This window comes from Pongo abelii, chromosome 8 (genome assembly GCF_028885655.2).
Source record: "Pongo abelii isolate AG06213 chromosome 8, NHGRI_mPonAbe1-v2.0_pri, whole genome shotgun sequence".
Taxonomy (NCBI): domain Eukaryota; kingdom Metazoa; phylum Chordata; class Mammalia; order Primates; family Hominidae; genus Pongo; species Pongo abelii.
In genome coordinates this window covers 37,975,696-38,002,864 of record NC_071993.2, presented here as the reverse complement: position 1 = coordinate 38,002,864, position 27,169 = coordinate 37,975,696, and the positions used below count along the sequence as shown (strand labels likewise).

At 39.1% G+C, this 27,169-nt stretch overlaps 1 protein-coding gene across 3 annotated transcripts in view; it reads right to left on the bottom strand.

Moving 5' to 3' along the window:
* Window positions 1–1,210: 1,210 nt before the first annotated feature.
* LOC100437553 (zinc finger protein 37A) overlaps window positions 1,211–27,169 on the bottom strand; it is a 58,748-nt gene continuing 32,789 nt past the window's right edge. For all 3 annotated transcript variants that reach the window (XM_024254080.3, XM_024254079.3, XM_024254078.3), the window contains one exon: window positions 1,211–4,752. In XM_024254080.3, coding sequence (XP_024109848.1) covers window positions 4,664–4,752 — 89 coding nt within the window. In that variant the 3' untranslated portion in view covers window positions 1,211–4,663. The remainder of the gene's footprint in view (window positions 4,753–27,169) is intronic.

Below are 27,169 nucleotides of genomic sequence, written 5' to 3'. Positions count from 1 at the left end.
AGCACTTTGGGAGGCCAGGGTGGGTGGATCGACCGAGGTCAGGAGTTCGAGACCAGCCTGGCCAACATGGTGAAGCACTGTCTCTACTAAAAATACAAAAACTTAGCCAGGTGTGGTGGCGGGTGCCTATAATCCCAGCTACTCGGAAAGCAGAGGCAGGAGAATCACTTGAACCCAGGAAGCAGAGGTTGCAGAGAGCAGAGATTGCACCATTGCACTCCAGCCTGGGCAACAAGAGCTAAACTCCATCTCAAAATAAAAAAATAAAAAGAAAGAAAATTCCATAGAGAAACAGCTGTTTCTCAATCTTCTTGATTCTGGTGCTCATGACAAGACTGCAAGTTGCTCAGTTCCACTGTCTTTTGCATCTGTGGTTGTGGTTGAAAGGAATGGCCTGAATCATGCACCTCGTAACTCACAGAGTGGCCCCATGCATTCCAGTTTTCTTTTTTTCACTTAGATTCTGAATTACCCATGTAGTTTAAGGTGTTTTGTTATTCTTCACAATTCTGTCTGTGGCTAATCCTATGTTCATGAGATTCATTTGAGTCTGGAACATGTTTCAGATGGCAAGATGCAGCATGTCATGATATTTTCAAAATCCATGAACACGGCTGTTTGGCAGTTCCACAGTAAATAAGTATTTGGAGTCTTAAGGTATTTCTTTTAAATATGCTCAGGTACTGATAGTGACACTGTTGAATTCTACTTGAGCCCTAAGGCACTGGGAAACAGTGATGGTTAAAGAAATTACCACCTTGTGTTCCTGCCTTACTGCAAAGAACTTCCCTTCCCCATTGACTTAGCTAAGACTCATGGATCCCCCTCAAAGGATGTCCCACCTATGACAAGGTTAGACACAGACCCCGCAAATGCTCTTTGTTTCATGAAAGTTTAGCTGAACTGCTTGTCCCCATGGATTATCAGGATAAAATGCTAATTATCTCGGCTTTGATATGAGCTTTACCATGCCCTTCAGGACCTGCTCATTAGTTAGAGACCCTTTGGACTGCATAACTTCTTCAAAGACATTTTATTTTATGCTTAATCATATAGAAATGTAATGATTTGATAGATTAACCAATGTGGTTTTCCTCCCTTGTTCTCCAGTTGCCCACGATTTCTCTCCCATTTAGTCTAAACCTTGGCATCTCCTCTTTCAAAGGGGAAGTTTTAACAAAAGGACAAAGAGAAAGAAAAGAGCAGACACTCACATTTTGAGTTTTAATAAACTTGGCAGAATGATGACACAAGAGTGAGTTTGTCCCATCCCAGAGCAGATGAGGAGCTTCTGAATGAGAGTGGGGAAAGGGATGGTGCTGTTGACACTCAATGGCAATCACATTCATGCAGACAGGAACCTTGAGTGGTGGGGGCTGAGGGTGCTGAGCGCAACTCCCCAGGCAGACAAGAAACTTGCAAGTGCAGGCACAAGATGAGGCGTCACAGTGAAACTTATCACAACATTCAGCCTCTATTCAGGAAATACTTCACAACACTTACCACGTACTTTTCTAGGCACTAGACATACCGCAAAGAATAAAGCTACAAAAAAATTTCTATCCCCATGGAACTTGCAATTTTGTGCAGAAGAGCAAATAGTTTACTAAAGAAATTAACAAAACCGGGCTCACGCGGTGGCTCACACCTGTAATCCCAGCACTTTGGGAGGCCAAGGCGGGTGGATCACGAGGTCAGGAGATTGAGACCATCCTGGCTAACACGGTGAAACCTCATCTCTACTAAAAAATACAAAAAAATTAGCCGGGTGTGGTGGCAGGCGCCTGTAGTCCCAGTTACTCGGGAGGCTGAGGCAGGAGAATGGTGTGGAGGCAGGAGAATGGTGTGAACCCAGGAGGTGGAGCTTGCAGTGAGCCAAGATCGCACCACTGCTCTCCGGCCTGGGCGACAGAGCTAGACTCTCTCAAATAAAAAAAAAAAGCACAACTGTAGAATGTTGGAAGGTGTCAAAAGTTATGGAACAAAATGAAGGAAAGGGGATAGGGACTGCTGAGGGGTGGGTTACAATCTGAATTGGGGGTTAGCAGGGGAAGAAGCGAGAATGTCCCATTTGATCACAGCCTTGATGCATGTGAGAGAACCTGGAGAAGAGAGTGGGCAAGAGCCGCCCAACTGGCTGTAGCAGGCTGGGTGCTGCATTACATAGGGCACATTAAGTGAAATGTGATGGCTATTTTGTGTAATCCTTTAAAATCCCAATAGAATTAGCACTGTCTGGGAGGACTACATTTTGAAATAATATATTCAAAAATAGTTATTTCAAAGAAAGCACAGCAGTTGCATCCTATTGAGAAATGGGAATATTGGATGATAGGTTAAGCTATAATTTTGTGTTAGAATATTGAAGCAAATATGGCTCGGTGTGGTGGCTCACATTTGTAATTCCAGCACTTTGGGAGGTCAAGGAGGGTGGATCACTTGAAGTCAGGAGTTCGAGATCAGCCTGGCCAACATGGTGAAACCCCGTCTCTACTAAAAGTACAAAAATTAGCCAGTTGTGGTGGTAAGTGCCTGTAATCCCAGCTACTGAGGAGGCTGAGGCAAGAGAATTGCTTGAACCTGGGAGGCAGAGGCTGTGGTGAGCCAGGATTGTGCCACTGCACTCCAGCCTGGGTGACAGAGCAAGACTCCATTTAAAAAAAAAGAATAATATTAAAGCAAACCATTAAAAAAATTGCAAAGTCCCAGATATGTGGCAAGACAAGCAGCCCTGTTGATGGCCATAATGAAGCCCTGTAGATTTCTCAGAGGAGCCTCCATGTGTTAGAACCATACCTAGGGCTGCAGCTGGCTAAGACATTCTCCGTCAGCCTCTGGGATCAAAGGCGGGGTGTTGAGGTTGTCTGGTTGGGGCCATGAGCCTCCCTCTCAGTAAAACACAAGCACAAGGGCTACATCCCTCTTGGTTTTTTGTAATGTAGGAACACAGGCAGAGCTTAGTGTTCTCAGAGCCTCTGAGATCCTGGGCAGAGCATTTGGTAAGATGCTGCAGATATTTCCTTTAAAAATAAAAATCCCCTGGCAAATGCTCAGGCATCTCAATGGCCACACCAGCCCTCGTGTGTGTACCCAACTGTCTTCATTTGGCTCTGTTCCCATGAAATTCTCCATGTGAAATCTGGGAGGAGATTGGACAGCTTGCATAACTTAGTTGATGACTCTCCTACAATCTTCTAGACTTCACTAATCTTTGAGACTCTTCACCCACTCATGTGACAAAGTCACCTAATTCTGTAAATTTGGGCCAGTTCGTTTTTCTAGATCTCAGTTTGCTTATCTGTATGCAAGAGGTTTAGTGTAGGTAAACCAAGGACGCCAATATGCCTGTCTCTCCAGATGTTCAATAACAGAAGAGAAGAGGAGCTGGGGGGCGGGGTGCAGTTCCAAGTCCCAATTCCATGCCTCCAAGATCAGCTGTTTGTCTTTATTCATCACCAGGCACGCATCTCCTTGATACCCTCAATATCTAGACATAAAATGTGACATGACAGATTATCTATGTGTTATTTTCTTCTCCATTCCTCATGACTTGTATTTCCTTAACTCATCGAAATCAATTTTCCACATTTTTTGAAGGAGAGTCTTTTGACAAAGATGTGAATTATCTACAAGCAACTGAGAGAAAGGGCTATTGTCCTCAGTGTGCTGGTGATAAATTGCCAAATGATGAATAAAAGATTTCCTGTGGCATCAGTTTCCTTGATGGTGTCTTTATTTTCTTTTTTTCTCTTGGGTAGAAGGGAATGAGCAGAGCAGCTATGCTTCTGGGTTTGTTTTGTTTGTTTTTAGCTTATGTACAAAAGCAAGCTCTGTTTTTCTTTGAAATATCTTTTTTCTTGTATCAGAGATGGGTTGTAAAAGACTCATTGTGGGTTCAGGGAAGAATGTTTTAACATGCAAGGAAATGTTGCAAAATTAGAAAGAGGACATAATTCCACAAAACTAAATAAAACTGGGGGAATTTTTAGGATACTCTGAATAAATCTGATTATTTGCATCCCAGATTTGTTTTATTTACTAAACTGCTAATACACACATTCAGAGGTGGTCCAATGCAGTACCACCATAGAAACCCTTCCCATGCTTAGCCACTGTTGTCATTAATCTCTCCAAACCCAAACCATGGTTCAAACACAGTCGTCCCTTGGTATCCAGAGGTTTAGCTCCAGAGGTTTAGTTTGGACACCCAAATTTGCCGGGAACAGGCCCTAAGCCTGTCATAAACAGGCCTTAAAGAAACTGGCCATAAAGAGGATTTCTGCAGCAATGTGACGTGCTCGTGATGGCTATGATGCACACTGCGAGAGGTTGTTGGTTTACTAGAGCAGGGCAAGGAACACCTGGCCTGCCCAGAGCGGAAAACTGCTCAAACCACAAATAGCATGAGCGGCCTGTGCCTTAACAACATGTTTTTGCTGCAGATAATCAGCCAGAGACTGTTTCTCTGCTTCTCACTAAAAATGCTTTGTTTCCCGTAAGGAATGCTTTTAGCTAATCTATAAACTATAGAAACAATGCTTATCGCTGGCTTGCTGTCAATAAACATGTGGGTCAAACTCTGTTTGTGGCTCTCAGCTCTGAAGGCTGTTATCCCCCTGATTCCCACTTTGCACTTTATTTCTGTGTCTTTGTCTTCATTCCTCTAGTGCCGCTCGGTTGGAGTCTCCACGACCGAGCTGGTCTCGGCACAAATCCATGCATGCCCAGGTCCTGAAGTCAGCCTTGTGGAGCCTGTGGGTAGGAAAAGTCGACTCTCTGTGCATGTAGGCCTGGAACCTGGCCAATACTGTATTTTCCTGCCACGTTTGGTTTCAAATGTGGAAACTGCCTATATGGATCTACTGCATTTATTTTTAAAAATCCCCTGTAAGTGGACCTGCACAGTTCAGGCCCAGATTTTTCCAGGATCAACCCAACAGTAGAAATCAAATATCTTTTTCATTGTCTCTTGGGATCTGTCTTTTCACCAATAAAATATGAGGGCTTAATTAATTTATCCCTAAGTCCAATCTAGCTGTTTATCAATGTCCTCATAAACTATTTTTTTGTTTGTTTTCCAAATTTTTTTTTTTAATTTACTATTATTATACTTTAGGTTTTAGGGTACATGTGCGCAATGTGCATGTTAGTTACATATGTATACATGTGCCATGCTGGTGCGCTGCACCCATTAACTCGTCATCTAGCATTAGGTATAACTCCCAATGCTATCCCTCCCCCCTCTCTCCACCCCACAACAGTCCCCAGAGTGTGATGTTCCCCTTCCTGTGTCCATGTGTTCTTATTGTTCAATTCCCACCTATGAGTGAGAATATGCGGTGTTTGGTTTTTTGTTCTTGCGATAGTTTACTGAGAATGATGATTTCCAATTTCATCCATGTCCCTACAAAGGACATGAACTCATCATTTTTTTATGGCTGCATAGTATTCCATGGTGTATATGTGCCACATTTTCTTAATCCAGACTATCATTGTTGGACATTTGGGTTGGTTCCAAGTCTTTGCTATTGTGAATAGTGCCGCAATAAACATACGTGTGCATGTGTCTTTATAGCAGCATGATTTATAGTCCTTTGGGTATATACCCAGTAAATAAACTATTAAAACACCTGTTGTGGGTTGGGCATGGTGGTCACACCTGTAATTCCAGCACTTTGGGAGGCTGAGGTGGTGCGCTGAGATTGTGCCACTGCACTCCAGCCTGGGCAACAAGAGTGAAACTCTGTCTCAAATAAATAAATAAATAAATAAATAAATAAATAAATAAATAAAACACCTGTTGTGAAGTCTTAAGGAAATGTGCCTGGCTCTGGCTTCTCCCTGCTTGGGTTGTTCAAATTATGCCAAGATAAGAAGCAGTGATTTCAATGAAAGAAAAGTATCTCACAGGCTATTTTGTTTCTTTCTTTTTGTTTGAGACAGAATCTCACTCTGTTGCCCAGGCTAGTGTGCAGTGGTATGATCTTGGCTCACTGCAATCTCTGCTTCCCAGGTTCAAGTGATTCTCCTGCCTCAGCCTCCCGAGTAGCTGGGATTACAGGTGCCCACCACCACGCCCGGCTAATTTTTGTACTTTTAGTAGAGACGGGCTTTCACCATAGTTGGCCAGGCTGGTCTCGAGCCCCTGACTTCAGGTGATCTGCCTGCCTCAGCCTCCCAAATTGCTGGGATTAGAGGCATAAGCCACCGCTCGCTCAGCTCACAGTCTTTAGTCTCCTCTTGAGAAAAAGCTTTATAGATATATTCTCACTCAGCTGGTCCTTTCTCTTTTCTTGAGGAACATTTCTGGTATTAGTTTTTACCACAGTACATCTGCCACAGTGACTGAGCCCCCGGCCAATAGGAACTGAATAGGCACATCCGTTGTTTTCCACTGTGCAGTGACCCATGAACCAAAGGGTGAAAATGGTGCCTGAGTGACAAATCTGAAAGCCTGATCTAGTACTCCAGAAGTTTCTTTATATCCTTTCATTTGATAGAAAGTATCCCTAGTGAGAATGTATAGATAATATGAAAAATGTAGAGATAATGTGAAAAAATAGTAACAGGTCCATTGTTAGAAATTTCCCACACAAATTTTAAAGTATAAAATGCCTGGCAAGAGAATTATTAAAGGGAAATAACACATGTGGAATTCAAATTACTCTTGGAGCACTCACAGCCTCTCTTAGTAGGTACAGTGAGCTAAACACCCTATCAAGACAATTTGTTTCTTTCCTAAATTTCAAATTATATTAGTGACTGATTTTATTATAATAGTCACAGGCAGTGTGAGTCAAAACTATTTCCATAGCCTCCGTAGAATTTGTGGCATTCTGATCCTTTTTTCCATGGGATCTGATTTTATTGTTGTTCATTTTGTTTTGGAAAATGGGGAGTGTGTGAAAATCAATAAGGCTGTTGAATTTGTCTCCTGTATGTTGAGCATCCAAGCCGCTCAAAACTGCCCCAGGTGTGAAGGAGTGAGAAGGGATTTGCATTTCTGCCTTTCTTTTTAAGTTTCATTGTATCTGCTGTCAAATCTCCATATGCTATTTCCCTCACCTCCCATTTGGAAAATTCCTATATAAATCCATCATTTTACTAAATGCATTGTTTTAGAGCTTAACTGACCCAGCACTACATATGTTGTAGAATCCGGATGACTTCCAGCCACCTTCTTACCTCTGATTCTTAAGTCTTGTATGCAGCTGGGTAGTGCTGCATACAAGACTTGGTTTAAACCATGGCGGGTGGTTTAAACCACACCCATGGCATTGGGTTCACTGCTGGAAACATTAAAGAATTCAAGATTCTATTATGAGATTATTGAATTTTTTCAACTTCATCCAAGCAGACATAGATAATTGATGTGCAGAAATATTTCAGAAATTAGGTCAGCAGACATTCAGTTGTCAAGGGGTGACACCCATGTGTGCTCCACTGGACACTCAAGCCATGTGTATTCATTGGGTCTTTGTGAGTTTGACCCCTTGTTGAGAAGCTGACACAGCATTAGACAACTATAATAAAAAAGAATTAATTCATACTATATTGCATCATGAATCTATGGGTCATATTATTTGAAAATATATATTTTATAATTGTATTTGACTGTGAGAGAAATTCATGTACCCATGTATAAGTATATACTGATTAAAACAAAAATATACAGACGGTAAGTTTTTTTTTTGATTATGTGATTTTTTTTAAAACAGGAAAGTCACTGGTTACATTATATAATTTTAAACTTTATATCATAGATGGTAGTAAGAAGTTCTAGTATCTTTTCTTTCTCACAGACACTGAGTTCTGGCTAAATACATTACGATACAACTTTTAAGAAAAACATTACTGCAAATACATAGTAATGTAAATCTCAGTTAAAAAAATAAATCCCTGAATACTATGATCAAAACACTTTGAGAATTTCAGAGCTGATTCTATACCTCGAAGAGGTTTGATGACTAGAAAACTTAATTGCAATAAAAGACACTTCCACATCCCTGTTGACCTCTGCAGCCCAGTGATGTCTCCTCTTTCCCCCATCTCTGCTCACAGACGCCATGTGGACCATGGTTCTTAGGGCACTGCTAAAGCAGTCACAGGTAGAGGCTCCCTCCAGGGCACTAAAACTCCCATCCCTGGAGTGTGCAGCCAGTCTTGGGCAGCTCCAGACCCCAACTGACTTCACTTACTGTTGCCAGGAAAAAGTCCTGTTTGTGGTCTTCTTGCTGCAAGGGGTGACTCACAGTGCATGTGATTCCTCCCATCAGACAAACTGGCCACACTCTATGGATGGTGAACTGCATGTCCAGGGAGCATAGGCCAAGGTTATTCACATGGAGCTTAAGTCGAAGCCCTGGCTGAGCTCTTAGTGTCTCCCATTCTTGACAACAGAGCAATGAAGGGCTCCTTCCTGACAGTTCATAAATGCTCATTCAAACCACAGTGAGATTTTGCTACTAACACCATGTCTTCGTTTTCTGAAAATGACCTGTGTGTTTCTTTTCATAGACTTCACAATCAGGAGAGAACAGGTAATTAGGGTGGGTTGGGTCTGGTGCAGTTCTTTCCAGAGATGAGACTGGGGACCAGATATGCCTCCTTACTCTTCAAAATCAACCTCATGTAAAACATCAATTTCCTGTCTTTAGATGATCTCAATATGTAGCATACAGCTGCTTCTCCCTGGTCCTACCAGCCTCAACTTGGTTTAGCCTTTAAATATTTATTGAAATTATTACCATATCTTGCCAGTGAGTCCCCCAGGCCTTCCAGATTATCCAAAAGATTAATCCTCATAAATACAGACAATCACCTTGAAATACAGCTTCCATCCAATTCTGTCTTGTTTCAGAAGTGCTGGTGCCTTACCTCTTAGGTCAAGTGCAGACCCCCTGCCAGAATTTCAAGACCTCCTACAGCCTGTGCTCACCCTGTGTATCCCACACTGTGGGCTGCCAGGGGGACCTGGGACTCAAGGAAGGACACAGCCACCTTCTTAAAAGTGTGGCTAAAGGAAGTTCTTAATTCAGAAACAAAATGATAAAATAAGGAAACAACATTAGGAATGAAGAAAAATAGAAATAATAAAAACATGGATAAATACGATAGACTGGCCTTCTTGAGTTTTTCTAAACTGTGTTTGATGATTGAAGCAAAAATTACTCCATGGTCTGATATAGTTCTTCATGCATGTAAATTATGTTGTAAAGTGAGAAGGAGAAATGGGCCTACATGGAGGTGAGGATCCTCCACATCACATGGCAGAATGTGGACACCAGTGGGCTGCAACAAGTGACGTGCATAAAATGTCACACCTGAAGTAACAGAGGATCTAGAGAAACCCATACATTCTAAAACAGTGTAGATAAACCAAAATGGAATTTAAAAGAATATTACCTTCTCTCAGCTAAAGTGGAATCTGTGTTATTCAAGGCAGAACCAGTCTGACCAATCATGTTATACATTGGCTCAGGGGGCCATGCTCAGGATTCGCAAATGATCCTGTACCTGAGTTGTACCTGAGCAAGCTTGTGGGGTCCACCAGTGTTGTACACACCCCCACGTAGAGAACAATGAGAAGTTTTATTTTCACAATATAAGCTTGGATCTATGTAAACATTTTGTTTTAATAGTGTTTATATTTTCTGATGGTAAGAGTAGATATGAATTAGTGTCCTGTCAGTCATCTCACATTTATCATCAGAGCAGTATAAGCTTGTTTATATTGTTCTCTCTGCATAAATATATATATTTTTTGTTCTTCCTGTGGTCTGGTCTCAGTTCCCTTATCTGCTGTCTACTCTATCCTGAGGCTGTTCTCCAGACATGGCCCAGCCCTGGCATTCTGCTCTGCTAGAAACATATGACAATGGTGCCAGAACTTCTCAGACTTCCCTATTAAGAAAAAAGAGAGCCCTGCTTCCCTACTCACCTTTTTGATGCTTTAGCCTCTTTTATTTTTCTCTCACCCAGGCTGGAGTGTAGTGGCACAATCTCAGCTCACTGCAACCTCCACCTGCTTGGTTCAAGCAATTCTCTGGCCTCACCCTCCAAAGTAGCTGGGATTATAGGCACCCACTGCTATGCCCGGTTAATTTTTGTATTTTTAGTAGAGACAGGGTTTCACTACGTTGGCCAGGCTGGTCCCAAACTCCTGGGCTAGAGTGATCTGCCCACCTCCACCTCCCAAAGTGCTGGGATTACAGGCATGAGCCACCACACCCAGCCTGCTTTAGCCTCTTTCCTGATATAAAAAAAAATTATTTTGAAGTAATTTTAGATTTCAAGAAGCATTCCAGAGATAGTATGGATGGTTTCAATATGCTTTTAACTTCCCCTAAGATTAACATCTCATGTAACTATAATATATTTAACAACACTAAGAAGAATTAACATTGGTATAATACTATAACTAGACTATACAATTCATTCGGATTTTGCCACTTTTCTATTATTATTATTGGTTCCAGGATCCAATACAGGGTACTGTGCCATGTTTGGTCATCATGATTTGTTAGTGTCTTTGACTCTGTGACAGTGTCTCAGTCTTTCCTGTTTTTCATGACCTTGGCACTTTTGCTGAAAACCAGTTGGATATATGTGGAGTTCCCTTGGTTTATGTTTGTCTGACTAGACTAGGATTATGGATTTGAGGGAAGAATGTTGCAGAGGTGAGGTGGCCTTTTCATCACATCCTACGGGGATAAGGCATCACTGGTGACATGAATCGCAATCACTCGGTTTAGCTTGTGTCTGCCAGGTTGCTCCTCTGTGAGCTTATTTTTCCCTTTCACCCTCTATATGTTAAAATTGAGTCACTAAATCCAGCCCACACTTAAGGAGAGGAAAATTAAACTCCACCTCTTTAAGGCAGAAATAACAATAAATTTGTGAATGTATATTAAAACAACCATGGTAATTAGTAAATATTCAGTTAAAGATACTTTCAGGCTTTGCAAATACCCTGTTTCCTCCTCAAGTTTCATCCACTAATATGGGTCCTTCATTGGATCTTGCCAACAGCCACTATCACTGTAGTGTTCTAATGGTGATTTTCTTTGCCCTCACATTTTCTATATAAATTATTTGAAATTCTTCCATGGGAAAGATTAGTCTCTTCCTTCTCATTCATTTAATTAACAATTTATTTGCATAGTATGGACTCATGTCTCTTTATATTTTATTTTGGATTATGACACGTGCCACATCCTTGTGTTTTGAGCACTTTCTGGCCTGCTGGCACATCAGGATGCTTCAGGATCATCTTATGTTTTCACTGCCCCAGTTCTAGAAGCAACCATTGCTCCAGAGATCTGAATCATTATATTGGAGAATGTTATTTAGAAACCAAGATTTATGCTCATTGCTTACGGGATGCATGTATCTCTTAGCAGACAGAACTAGCCATAGTGTGTCCTAACCCATGTATATACATCATCTATCAATCTCTATGTATATGTATCTGTATATCTGTCTATCTATCTGTCTATCTATCTATCTATCTATCTATCTATCTATCTGCCTAACTACCATCTCTGTGTGAGTCTATCTTATCTACATATCTATCTGTGTATATATTGATATTTTAAACTCTAATCTGGCACCACAGGATTTTTTCTAGTCTTGTACCCTTTCTAACTTATAACTTCCTTCTGTAACAGTGAGGAATCTAGCTCACATTCTCTACAACTTATTCATTTTCTCTAGCCTAGTGTAAATGAAAATGAAAAGTAATGTCAGAATTAACTTTTGTCCCTGTGATAAACAAAATTACCAACTAGATACAGTGTTTACACACAGCTCAGTTTGTGTAAACCTTATGCAGTCAAAATACCATTTTCCAAAGTTAGTTTGGTCAGTTTCTTTTTCCTCTTGGAATGCGTTAACCTGGTTGGTTGCTTGTTTTAATAAGCAAAGAATAAAGATCAGTGTTTGTGGTGTAGAATTTGGTAGTGTTTGACAAACCTGTAGAGTTATGGATCCACGATCCAGTAGAGCCATAGCAATGATTATAAAATGTAAGTTTTTTTATCAAGGGTACAGCAAACTTATAGGACCACGCAGCTCTGGCTACCACTTGTAGGTGAAAAAGAGTGGAGAGTAAACATCAAACTGCAGTTACCTCATCTGTAACAACTAAAAGAATGCTAAGATGATTATGAATACATGTGCCAGAAGAGAGAAAAATGAACTTGGGTTTATAAATGAAATTAAAATATAACTCCAAAATGGGAACCAAATTCCTGGGACTACTTATTGCACTAGATTTGGTACGTTATAAATAAATATGAATAGATCAATGGAATTTTTTCAATCAATAAATTATTAATTTTGAGACACCATCAATATTTTCAGAGGCTTGAAGGAAGAAAAATAGTAAAAAAAATGCATATTTAAAAACTCATACTGACTAGAAATATTAACTATGAAAAATATGTCAGCTGGGTGCAGTGGTGCACACCTATAATCCCAGCATTTTGGGAGGCCGAGGTGGACAGATCATGAGGTCAAGAGATCGAGACCATCCTGGCCAACATGGTGAAACATCATCTCTACTAAAAATACAAAAATTAGCTGGGCATGGTAGCACGTGCCTGTAGTCCCAACTACTCAGGAGGCTGAGGCAGGAGAATCACTTAAACCCGGGAGGCAGAGGTTGCAGTGAGCTGAGATCATGCCACTGCACTCCAGCCTGGCAACAGAATGAGAATCCATCTCAAAAAAGAGAAAAATATGTCTAACCGTTGAAGAAATATCGTTAGAGGTTCAACACAGTGATCAATAATCAGATAATTTTAGTTGCCTCATAATCAGAAAAAAAAACACATAAGGACAATAATGAACACAAATAACTCTAGAGGAAAGGAAGCAAGAGAATGAGGATTCTGAAAGTCTGTCCTCAGAACTCAATGGAAACCTCTAAGACTATCTGAAAGTGTAAGATGCAAAGGGGAGAGAGTGACACAGGAAATAAGGTCCCAGTTGTTCACAAGACAGGTCAAAACACTGGCATCAATTTATAAAACATGATATTTGTAATAAACTCATGCACTCCAAACCTGCCTGTAGCTCTTCCTCTGCAGATAGGCTACAGCTCTAAAATGATGCTATAAAAAAGAACACCTGCAGGGACAGAATGTTAAGTTAGATATTCAAAATGAACCGGAGGATGTGTCTTTAGGAGGGCCTTTATGGATATTTAGTCTGACTCCCTGATCCTTTAGTTGGGTTAAGTAGGCCCAAAGAGAAGAGTAATAAGGCAGTTGGTAAGTAGCTGGGCTGTGGTGTAACTGAACTTTGCAAATTTAATGACAAGACTCTAAAATTCTAGGGCTCATCATTTTCCATTCTGGGAAATTTGAATTTCAGACTCAATGCTGTTTGTTCTCAGGGGATTGGCTTTTAGACAGCGGGTTCCTGGTGAGCACGTGCTGCTAATAAATTAAGAACTGACAGTCCTTGTTTACTTTGCTTACATTCTCACATCCCCATTTGTCATTTTAGACCTCATTAAGTATTCTAACCTTAGTCCAATATAAGTTTTAAACACATATGTATGCATATGCATATGTAAAGCTTCTTTCATAAGTTTCCTGATTTTCTAGGGGCTTTATTACAAAAACATATTCCATGAAGTACATATCTCAGGCAGTCAATGACATTTCCTTTCTAAATCTCACTTTGTTAACTCATGCTTTTAGCTGCATTTATATCACCAAACACAGCAATAAAAGGTAAATTTAAAGTTTTTCAAACTGAAATCTATACTTAGTGTTTGTGGTGACACTCTGCAAAAATTTGAAGTCAGTTGAGCTGACTGTCCCCAGAAGGCACTCATTGCTTTAATAGTGAATGCCACAAGCCTAGGTGAAGTTCTCTCTACAAGAGCTTTCATACACTTATAATTATTTCACACTCTAGAACAATTACTAATGGCAAAGCAAGGCAATTATAGTCACTCTGCAAAGTGGGACCACAGTGCTGCATAGACATTTAATTGACTAGGATGTTAGTGTAATGTAATTTTCTGATTAATCAATATGTCTGGATTACAAAGAGTTATTTATTTCAGGATGCCAATATAATGAGTCATACACATTTTAAATTTAACAAAAGAGGAACAAATTAGGACTTCCAATACAGGAAAACTAACATGCTTCAAAGAGTAATTATGATTTACTATTAAAACTGATCCTTAGGGGAATGAAGTTAAGACAAATGGCAAAGTATAAAGTACCAAAAATCCATCTCTCTATCTGCACAATTATATTGGAAGAAATTGGCTGAGGCAAACATTTTGAACCTCCGTAGTTTATTTTGAACACTTGCAGCTTCCAGGGGACAGCTTGGCTGGTACATTATGATAATCTTTGCTTTATTTAAGCCACCAGCAGAGTTGCAACTACCATCCCCCAACCACAGTCTCTATAGTCTCATGTCATGTGGCATTGGGGTCCATAACCCACATTCAAGGGTGAAAGGTCTTGCTGGAGCCAGGGTGGGCAATAAAGACCTAGCCTTCCAAATACCAGGGCTCTGTGTTCTAATTATGGAATGCTTCTCTGATAAATGTGGTGTGGGCATGTAGGCTGGTCACCAGTTATCCAACCTCCATAAACTGAAGTAGCCACCAAGGGATTCAAAAGGGATACACCTGTTTTTGCAGACTAAAAAGTAATTGCATATGTGAGAGAATTTAGACAGCCAACATACCTGCCTAGGGAAAGACAAAGGCCCAGTAATGACCTGAATAAGACCTTAAGTTTTTACCTCAGGCTGATCTCCAATAAAGAACAGCATAAAACATTTTTTAAAGCCCAACAGGCCCCGGAGGAAGAGGGAAAATCTGCTTTCCAATTTCTGCATTATAAGGTTCAGAGTCCAGTCAACAACAAAAACAACAAAGAAGGCATAAAAAAGGGGAAAGTATAATCCACTTAAAGGAGCCAAATAAATCAAAACCCAAGGAAGCCTGGATGAGTATGTCAGACTTACTGCTAGACAAAGACTTTTAAACAACTGTCCTAAAGATATTCAAAGAGCTAAGGAAGACATGGACAAAACAGGAAAATGATGTCTGAAAAAATGTGTATTCCAAAAAGGATATAAAATTATAAAAGAGAGCCAAGAAATTCTAGAGATGAAAAGTACAATAACTGAAAATATGCTAGAGGAGTTTAAGAGCAGATTTAAGCAAGCCAAAAAAATAATAAATACACTTGAAGAAAGAACCATTGAAATTATTGACTCTGAGGAAAAGAAAGGAAAAAAGTAATAAAAACTGAACAGAGCCTAGGGAGTATGTGAGATACCATCAAACAAACAAACATATGTAGCATGGGAATCCCATTAGGAGAAGACAGATAGACTGGGGCAAAAAGAATATTTGAATAAATAATGCCTAAAAACTTCCCAAATTTTATGCAAAAAGATGAAACTACAAGTCAAAGATGCTCAACAAACCCTGAATAGGACAAACTCAACAATACTCATACTGTGATACATTATAATCAAAATATTAAAAGACAAAGAATACTGAAAGGAACAAAAGTGAAGTGACTCATCGCATACAACAAACCATCAGTAACATTATCAGCCAGTTCCTCATGAGAAACCTTAGAGGCCAGAAGTTAGTGGCTGAATATATTTAAAATGCTTTGAGGCTGGGTGTGGTGGCTCATACCTGTAATCCCAGCACTTTGGGAGGCCGAGGTGGGTGGATCACCTGAGGTTAGGAGTTACAGACCAGTGTGGCCAACATGGTGAAACCATGAAACCCTGTTCCTACTAAAAATGCAAAAAAATTAGCCAGGTGTGGTGGCAGGTGCCTATAATCCCAGCTACTCCAGAGGCTGAGGAAGGCAAATCTCTTGAATCCAGGAGGCAGAGGTTGCAGTGAGCAAAGATCGCACCATTGCACTCCAGGCTGGGCAACAAAGAGTGAACCTCCATCTCAAAAAGAAAAAAATGCTTTGAAAAATTTTTACTTGATGATTTCATACTCAGAAAAACCATTTTACCTCATGAATGAGACATAAATGAAGACACTCTCAAAAAAAGTTTTTAAAGCTGAAAGGGTTCATTTTTCCATAGACCTGCCCTGCAATATATGCTAAAGAGATTCTTTCAGGTTAAAATGAAAGAAAGTTAGACAGTAACCTGAAGCCTCTGATATGGTTTGGCTGTGTCTCCACCCAAATCTCATCTTGAATTGTAATCCCCATGATCCCCATGTGTTGTAAGAGTGACTGGTGGGAGGTAATTGAATCATGAGGGTGGTTTTCCCCATGCTGTTCTTGTGAGAGTGATTTCTCACAAGATCTGATGGTTTTATAAACTTCTAACATTTCCCCTGCTGGCTGTCATTCTCTCCCCTCCCGCCTGTGAGGAGGTGCCTTCTGCCATGATTTTAAGTTTTCTGAGGCCTCCCCAGCCATGCGGAACTGTTGAGTCAATTAAACCTCTTTTCTTTTTAAATTACCCAGTGTCAGATACCTCCTTAATAGCAATTTGAGAACAGATTAATACACCATGTTTTATTTTTTTTTTAAAAGGTAAGGTAAAAGTAAATACATGGACAATTATAAAGAATAATTTTGTTTTCTGATTTTGGTTTGTAATCTAGCTTTCTATTTTCTATAGAATTTAAAAGACAAATGTGTAAAAATAACTAGTAATCTATATTATTAAGCACACAATGAATAAAGATGCAGTCTGTAGCATTAATAACAGAAAGTAGGATGAAATTGTAGAGAAACAGTTTTGGGGTTTTTTTGTTTTGTTTTTTTGAGATGGAGTCTCACTCTGTCACCAGGCTGAAGCGCAAGTGGCATGATCTCAGCTCACTGCAACATCCGCCTCCCAGGTTCAGGCGAATCTCCTGCTTCAGCCTCCTGAGTAGCTGGGAATACAGGTGCACACCACCACGCCCAGCTAATTTTTGTATTTTTAGTAGAGACGGGGTTTCACCATGTTGGCCAAGATGGTCTCAATCTCTTGATCTCATGATCCACCTGCCTCGGCCTCCCAAAGTGCTGGGATTATAGGCATGAGCCACTGCACCCAGCCAAGAAACAGTTTTTGTATGCTATTTAAGTGGTATCCATTCAAATTATATTGTTAAAACTTTAGGATGCTAGATGTAATCCCTATAGTAACTACCAAGTAGATATCTAAAGAATATATGTATAAGTGAGATAAGAATCAAAAGTTTCACAACAAAAAATTATGTAAAAAGGCAGTAATGAAGGAAGTAAGGAATAAAAACTTATAACGCATATCAAAAACAAGCAACAGGAACAAAAGGCAGCGGAAACTTCTGCAGACTTAAATGTCCCTGTCTGACAGCTTCGAAGACAGTAGTGGTCCTCCCAGTACAGAGTTTGAGATCTGAGAATGGTCAGACTGCCTCCTCAAGTGGGTCCCTAACCCCCAGTGGCCTAACTGGGAGGCACCTCCCAGTAGGGGCTGACTGACACCTCATATGGCCAGGCGCCCCTCTTAGACAAAGCTTCCAGAAGAAGGATCAGGCAATAACATTTGCCATTCTGTAATATTTGCTGTTCTGCAGCCTCCGCTGGTGATACCCAGGCAAACAGAGTCTGGAGTGGACCTCCAGCAAACTCCAACAGACCTGCAGCTGAGGGTCCTGACTGTTAGAAGGAAAACTAGCAAACAGAAAGGACATCCACACCAAAACCCCATCTGTATGTCACCATCATCAAACACCAAAGGTAGATAAAACCACAAAGATAGGGAGAAACCAGAGCAGAAAAGGTAAAAATTCTAAAAATTAGAGCACTTCTTCTCCTTCAAAGGAACACAGCTCCTCGCCAGCAACAGAACAAAGCTGGACAGAGAATGACTTTGACGAGTTGAGAGAAGAAGGCTTCAGATGATTGGTAATAACAAACTTCTGTGAGCTAAAGGAGGATGTTTGAACCCATTGCAAAGAAGCTAAAAACTTTGAAAAAAGATTAGACAAATGGCTAACTAGAATAAACAGCATAGAGAAGACCTTAAATGACCTGATGGAGCTGAAAACCATGGCACAAGAACTATGTGATGCATGCACAAGCTTCAGTAGCCAATTTGATCAACTGGAAGAAAGGGTATCAGTGATTGAAGATCAAATGATTGAAATGAAGCAAGAAGAGAAGTTTAGGGAAAAAAGAGTAAAAACAAATGAACAAAGCCTCCAAGAAATATGGGACTATGTGAAAAGACCAAATCTACGTCTGATTGGTGTACCTAGTTCAACCATTGTGGAAGACAGTGTGGCAATTCCTCAAGGATCTGGAACTAGAAATACCATTGGACCCAACCATCCCATTACTGGGTATATACCCAAAGGATTATAAATCATGCTGCTATAAAAATACATGCACATGTATGTTTATTGCAGCACTATTCACAACAGCAATGACTTGGAACCAACCCAAATATCCATCAGTGATAGACTGGGTTAAGAAAATGTGGCACATATACACCATGGAATACTATGCAGCCATAAAAAAGGATGAGTTAATGTCCTTTGTAGGGACATGGATGAAACTGGAAACCATCATTCTGAGCAAACTATCACAAAGACAGAAAACCAAACACCGCATGTTCTCACGTATAGGTGGGAATTGAACAATGAGAACACTTGGACACAGGGTGGGGAACATCACACATCGGGGCCTGTCATGGGGTCGGGGGAGGGGAGATGGATAGCATTAGGAGATATGCCTAATGTAAATGATGAGTCAATGGGTGCAGCCAACCAACATGGCACATGTATACATATGTAACAAACCTGCACATTGTGCACATGTACCCCAGAACTTAAAGTATAACTTAAAAATAAAAAGCAACAAAGTGGCAAAATTAAGCCCTGTGTTAACAGTAATTACTTTAAATCTGAACAGATTAACAATTCCAATCAAAAAACAATAGGCAGAATTAATTTTTTAAAAACATGATGCAACAATATCAATACAAAATCTACAGGAGACTTGCTGTATGTCTAAAGACAAAAATAACTTGCAAGTAAAAGGATAGTAAAATATATTACATGCAAATAGTAACCAAAATAAATCTGAGTGGCTATGATAATATTAAAACAAAATAAACTTTAAATCTTAAACTTTAAAAGAGATAAAGGAGACTATATCACTGAGAGAGTCAATAGAGCAATAAAAGTTATAAGCATTTATGCACCTAATGACAAACCCTCAAAATATATGACATAAAACTGACAGAATGGAAGGGAGAAATAAACAATTCTATGATAATAGCTGGTGACTTCAGTGCTCTACTTAACAGTCACAAATAGATCAATCATATAGATGAAAAGTTTAAAAAAAAAAAGACTTGAACAATACAGTAAACCAACTACAGATGCACCTTGAGTTACCATGGGGTTACATCGCCATAAAGAAAGTTGAAAATATAAGTTGAAAATGAATTTGATATACCTGATCTACAAAACATCATGGCTTATCTGGCCCATATAAACATGGTCAGAACACTTACATTAACCTACAGCAGGGAAGATCATCTACCACAAAGCCTATTTTATAATAAAGTGTTGATTATCTTACTTTATTTATTAAATATTGTACTGAAACTCAAAATTCTTACAATTATAGATGCAAAAATTTTAAACAAAATATTAGTAAATTGAATTCAATAGTCTGTTAAAAGAATTATTCATTATGAGTGAATAGCATTTATCCCAGCAATGCAAGGGTGGTTCAATACAAATATATCAACTAATGCAATACATATTATTAATAGAGGAAAGGGGGAAAAACCTATACATGATCGTTTCAGTTGATACAGAAAAGGCATTTGAAAAATTCCAACACTATTTCATGATACTTTCAGAAAACTAGGAATAAAGGAATAATTCCTCTACATGACAAAGGGTATTTATGAAAGACCCATGGCTAACAGCATAATCAGTGGTGAAAAACTAAAAAGATTTCCAACTAAGAACAAGGCAAGGATACTCCTTTTTACTGCTGCTATTTAACAGGAGGTTCTAGCCAGAGCTGTTAGGAAAAATAAAAACATCCAAAATAGAAAGAAAGAGGTAAAAATATCTCTATTTGCAGATGACATGAACCTATATGTAGAATATTCCAAAGAATCCTAAGAAAACCACCAGAGCTAATAAACAAATTCAGCAAGATTATGGCTACAAGATGAGCAATTTTGTTTGCTATACCATTGATGAAAAATCCAAAAAGAAAATTAGGAAGTGACTCCATTTACAATAACACCTAAAAAGAATTAAATACTTTGCAATAAATTTATTTAAGGAGGTTAAAGACTTATATACTAAAAATGATAAACTGCTGCTGAAAGAAATTAAAGAAGAAACGAATAAATGGACAGACATCCCTGTTTTTGTATAGGAAGACTTAACAGTGTTAAGATGCCAATACTATCCAAAGAGAGCTACAAAAGTCAACAGAAAGGAAAAGCTAATTTTCAAATTAATATAAAATTACAGAGGGCACTAAATAGCCAAAATAATCTTCAGAAAGATGAATAAATTTGGGGTACTCCTACTTCCTAACTTTGAAACCTACCACAAAGCTGCAATAATTAAAACACTGTGGCACTAATAGATCAATGTAATGGAGATCCCAGAGGTAAACCTTCAAATATATGGTGAATTGTTTTTGACAAAGATGCAGAGGCCATTCAATAGAAAAATGATGGTCTTTAAAAAACAGTGCTGGGAAAACTGGAGATCTGCTTGCAAAACAATGAAGTTGGACCGTTACTTTACAACATTTGCAAAAATTAATGCAAAATAGATTTATGTTCTAAAGGCAAGACCTAAAACTATAAAGCTCTCAGAAGAAAGCATTGGAGAAAATCCTCATGACATTGGATTTGGGAACATGATACCAAAAACACAGACAACAGAATGAAAAAATTGGTCAATTGGACTTGATGAAAATTAAGAACTTTTTTGCATCAAAGAATACTATCAAGAAAGCAAAGAGACAACCTACTGAATATGACAAAATAATTGCCAATCATATGTCTGACAGGATAGTAATATCCAAAATATATAAAGAACACGAATAACACCACCACAATCAAAGAGTTAACCTAATTAAAAGCAAGCAAAGGACTTGAAAATTCTTTGACATTACTCAAAGAATATACACAAATGACAAACAAGCACTTGAAAAGATGCTTAACATCATTAGTCATTAGAGAAGTGGGAATATCAATCACAATTAGATACCCGTTTCTACTTAGTAAGATGTGTATGCTAACGAAAAATGGAAAATAACATGAAGTGACAAGAAAGTGGTGAAGTCAGAACACTTGTGCATTGCTTATGGGAATGTAAAATGGTGCAGCTGCTGTTGAAAATAGTGTGGCGGGCTAGGCACGATGCCTCACACCTGTAATCTCAGCACTTTGGGAGGGCGAGACAGGTGGATCACTTGAGGACAGGAATTCAAGAACAGCCTACCTAACATGGTGAAACCCAGTCTGTACTTAAAAAAAAAATTACAAAACGTAGGTGGGCATGGTGGTGCACCCCTGTAATCCCAGCTACCTGGGGGGCTGAGGCAGGAGAATCACTTGAACCCTGAAGGTAGAGGTTGCAGTAAGCTGAGATCGTGCCACTGCACTCCAGCCTGGGTGACAGAGCAAGACTCTGTCTCAAAAAAAAAGAAAGAAAAGAAAATAGTGTGGTGTTTTCTCAGAAGTTTAAACATAAAAGTGCCATGTAACCCAGCAATTCTGCTGTAAGGTGTACATCCAAAAACCTGAAAATAGAGATCCGAACAGACGTATGTACATCACTGTACACAGGCACATCATTCGCAATAGCCAAAAGGTACAAATCACCCATGTGCCCATGAACAGATGAATGGGTAAACAAATCATGGGATGAACATGCAAAGGAACATTATTCAGCCATAAAAATAAATTTTTTAAATATAGCTAAACATGGATGGACCATGTAAATGTTATGCTTAGAGAAATAATCTAGACACAGAGCGACACATATCTCATGATTCTCCCTACATGCCATACCTGGAATAGGCAAATCCATAAAGACAGAAAGTAGAATAGAAGTGACCAGGGACAGGGAGGAGAGAAGGAAAGATTATGGTTGAGTAGATCAAGTTTTTGTTGGAAAAGTGAAAAAATTTTAGGTATAGATAGTATTGATGGTTATATAATATTGTGAATGTATTTGATGCCATTGAATTGTACACTTACAAATAAATTAAATGATATTGTTTATGTGTATTTTACCAAAGTAAATCATCCTCACAATTTTGAAATCAGGATGGAACAAGTAAGAATACTGATTTTTAGAAACAAACAAAACCCAAAACTACAAACATATGTTGGTTGGGATAAGGGGTTTTTGGCAATAAATTTGAAGGCAAGTACTTAAATTGTACCTAAATATAGTGGAAAATGATAAACCTAATACATGAAATCTCTAATGGCAGTTTTATGAGATGCATAGAAACATGTTTTGAAGTTATAGTTTTTTTTTTTTTTTAAGTGAAAGCAAGTTTATTGAAAAAGTAAAGGAAAAAGAATGGCTACTCCATAGGCACAGTAGCCAAGTCATAGTTTTTTAACACAGAAACAGAAAACTAAATGCCTCATGTTCTCACTTATAAGTGAAATCTAAACATTGAGTACACATGGACGCAAAGAAGGGAACAGCAGACACCAGGAACTACTTAAGGTGGAGGGTGGCCGTCTGTACACCAAGCCCTGCAACACACAATTTACCTATAAAATAAACATGCATGTATACCCCTGAACCTAAAATAAAAGTTAAAAATAAAAAAACAAAGTTATAGTTTTTTCTTTTCTTTTCTTTTCTTTTTTTTAGACAGAGTCTTGCTCTGTCGCCCAGGCTGGAGTTCTGAAGTTCTTAAGATCACTATGCCTCCTCTTATTTTGACTTTTTACCAGGCAAAAAATATAACCAAATATGCCTAATTATAACTCTAGAAAATTGAACAATGCAATGTAGGGAAGGAAAAATCCACTATCTAGAAAGCTACAATGTAAGTTGAGTTTCTACACTGCTATGGATGAGTTACTGAGTGCTCACAGAAACATTATTTAAAGAATTTCATTGGCCAGATGCGGTGGCTCACACTTGTAACCACAGCATTTTGGGAGGCCAAGGTGGGCACATCACGAGGTCAGGAGTTCAAGACCAGCCTGCCCAACAGAGTGAAATCCCGTCTCTACTAAAAATACAAAAATTATCTGGGCATGGTGGCAGGCACCTGTAATCCCAGCTACTCAGGAGGCTGAGGCAGGATAATTGCTTGAACCCAGGAGGGGGAGATTGCAGTGAGCCAAGATCGTTTCACTGCACTCCAGCCTGGGCAATAAAGCTAGACTCTGTCTCAAAAAAGAATTTCATTGAATGAAAGTAGAACACTTCATGCCCACTGGACGTGAACTCAGGATGGAAGAGGCACTTATGCGATTTGCTGTCTCTGACTCAGCTTCCAGAATGTCATGGTGTACATCATGTAATGCACATCTTTAGAAAGAAGAAAACATGATTGGAAGAAATATGGAAAAAATTACTTTTTAAATTTTAGTTCCTGATCCAAAATTTTCAATGGTGTCTCATTATCGAAAAGATAAAACCCAAACTTTTTAACAGGGAATCATTTGTGACAGAAAGTATAATATTCTCAATCACTTCTAGTAAGTACTAGGACTGAGTACTCAACTCTTCCTAGATTGAGATTGCTTCTGAGTATATGTCTCTGCCATGATTATGCTCAGATGTGTGCAATTACTTAATTTCTCCCACTGCATTTGATTGTAATATGGCTATTTTTGCTTAACACCACAATCCCAGGGCCCAACATGAATTAATGAATTAGTTAAGCCTGTTAGGTCCTCTGTGCATCCCTCCTCCTATTATATTAACCCCCTTCTCACCTTATATCTCCTATCAGACCTCCTTACCCCTAGACTCTTATTGCTCAATGCATATTAAAATCTTCTGATTAGTTTCTAAAACACAATTACATCCCACACTTTAGTGCAGATATCTTTCCCTGTTCCTCAGTTTGTTTCCAACAGCAAATTTCTAGATTCTCCACATAGATCTTACATTTTTTTTCCCCACTCATTAACCAAACTGCATGACTCACAACCCCAAACATCCCCTATTACATTAGATGACCACCCTCTCTCAGTTTCAACTGCCGATGTGTTTCTCTGCCCACTAGAATTATACCCAAGTATTAAAATCAGCTTAAATTGTCACTTTTTTTCAGGTAACTTTCTTTTTCTTGTTCTACCTGAAAATGCAGTGCTTTCATTCTGCTTCCTTGGCACTACGGCCACACCTGTTTTATGGCATGCATTATATTGAGTTTGTTATACTTCTGCAAATATTTGCTTCAGCTCAAATTCTGTTGAAGTCATGAATTTGGCTAGTATTTACCTCTGTGTCAATGGCATCCTGCTGAGGGTAGATGCAGGCTTGATGTGTTAGAGAAGCTGAGGAAAGAGGTCCTGAAATGAGTGGAGAACCAGAGACAGATGTAGGAGGAAGTGGGAGAGCCTCTAACCCAGGTGTTCTACTAACAAACTGGCCCCTTGCAACTACTCATCATATACCAGCAGTGCACTTAGAGAAATGCACCACCTGAATGAGCTGTATAACACTAGGAAAGCACATCTTTAGTTGGAACATTACTGGTTTCACTTAAAGCCATGTATCACACACATTATACACACCCTTTGTTTTCTATTTTTCATTTCTAACAAGTATATTAGTATTAAAGAGAGAAATACAATTTGAGTGCTTGTCATCAGTGAAGAAAGTGGTTGGCATAAGTGAAAAGATGAAAAGAGCAGACATTCTGAGGGTCCTCAATCTGGACCTTATTGATTTTTAAAGGATTCTGGGGCTTGAGTGTCTCAAACTAGTCCAAAAAAAGCCAGAAGCAAGCTCCATACAACTACAAATCTCACTAGGTACATCTCCCATTCCATGAACATGGGAGGAGGTGAACATATCAGCCTTGCCCAGTTTCTCATCTTACATTTATTTGGGGGTCAATCAAATACCGTCATATGAATTATTTGGTAACTGGAATATTTGAGTAAAAATGTTTACTTTTTGCACTTGAAAATACAAAAAGATATGGACATAGAATGCATCTTTATTAGAGAATACTGAAAGTCCCTACAAGTCCAAGTTTTTAAATCCTCAGTTGACTGGCAGAATAGCTCATTGTTAGGTAGAGCTCTTTTCCAGGGCCCAAACTACATGGCTTAGATACAATGCACAGAGAAATGGGCCAAACCCACCTTTCTAGCTCATTGGTCATTAGCAAAAAGCTTCAGCCTGGGGTGCAGTTATGGCTATAGTTGGCTTCACAAGTGTGCGAAGATTTCTGCTAGATGGAGGAGGAAAACGGTGATGACAGGGCTACTGCTTGTTGCTCTGGAGGCTTCTCACTGCAGTGAACTGCCTGATCACAGCAGCCCTAGACAAAACTGGATAACATAGTTCTTAATGGTTTCTTCCTCATTGAGCATCCCCTGATCTGAATGGCTGTGAGGCAAGTTTTTATAAGGCAAAGATATTAGCTCAGAGGATCAAGTAGAACAAATGTGTTGTTTGGCCTAGGTGTGGTTGCTCACTACACAGAAAGCCAGTCACTAAGATGAGTATTGCCAGGGAAGAGCTTTATTGTGGATGCTGTCAGTCTAACCATCAAATCTGTCTTTCTCCCAAATAAAGGTAGGAGGTTATATAGATAGGAATTAAGGGGAGTAAGGAAGATGATCAACAGGCAGCAGGTGGTTAGATGAAGAGGTCTAGCATCTCATTGTAACCACCTGTGGGAAAACAGGAACGAGCGAGAAGGAAGAGGAGTTAGTCAACTGGCAACAGGTCTCATTGTCCAGTTGTGGTTCTCTGTAAAGTTTCAGGTACGTGAAACTATGTGGGAGTCCTAATGATTGGTTTATTGAGAAAAAAACTCAGATGACAAATGTTAAATTTATCCACCTTTAAGACTGGGAGGTCAATCCTATACTTTGGATATGTTTGCCTGCCTAAATCTGATGTTGAATGTAACATCAGATTACATTCTGGTGGGAGGACCTTACAATGTAAGGTCCTGGTGGGAGGTGATCATGGGGATGGAACACTCATATGGCTTAGTGCTGTCTTGCTGATACTGAATTCTCCCAAGATCTGGTCATCTAAAAGTATGTGGCACTTTCCCCAACTCCCTCTCTCTTGCTCCTGTTTTGCCTTGTGCTGTGACTGAAAGCTGAGGCTTCATCAGAAGCTGAGTAGATCCCAGCATCATGCTTCCTGTAAAGCCTGAAGAACCTGAACCAATTAAACCTCTTCCCTTTATAAGCTCTTTTCTTCATATTACCCAGTCTCAGGTATTTCTTTATAGCAATGTAAGAGTGGCCTAACAGTCAATTTCTATGTTTATTCCCCAAAAAAGCCCCCATAAACATCAATTGTATAGGAAAATTGAGCTGGTTTCAAGATCAGAAATTTGGCCCATATTAAGAATAGTGGAATTATTGTATTGTGCTCCTACTGAGTGGTGTTGTAAATTGACAGCTACACATTTTATTCTGTTCTGTGGAAAATTATGACCCATTGAGATTTTATGTTTACAATTATTACTTCTGTTAATTTTACCATCTCCTCTCCCTCCATGCAGTAGGGGCATGTTGCAAATCACAAACTCCAAAAAATTAAACACAGGACATTTTAAAAATTAGCATTGGTATTGAACACTCTCCCCCAAATCAGGATTATTTGCCATTCATATTTTTTCTGTAGTGAACTTTCCACACCATTCTTTCACCAATTTTGTTATTGGGATTTTTCTTCTATTCTTACCCAAAGCTGTTTTACAGGTATTTTTTTTAATCCATAACTCGCCTTTCCATTACCTTAACTGTGTGCTTTGAAGAACACAAGCTTTTGAATTTAACAAAATCTAATTTATCAAAGTTTAAAGTAAGTCATTTGTATTATAATTAAGTGCATTAAATTTATTTTTGTATGTTCCATATTTTTATTGTCCTATATAGAAATCATCGTCTAACTCAAACCTACAAAAATTTTCTCATGTTTTCTTCTACAAGTTTT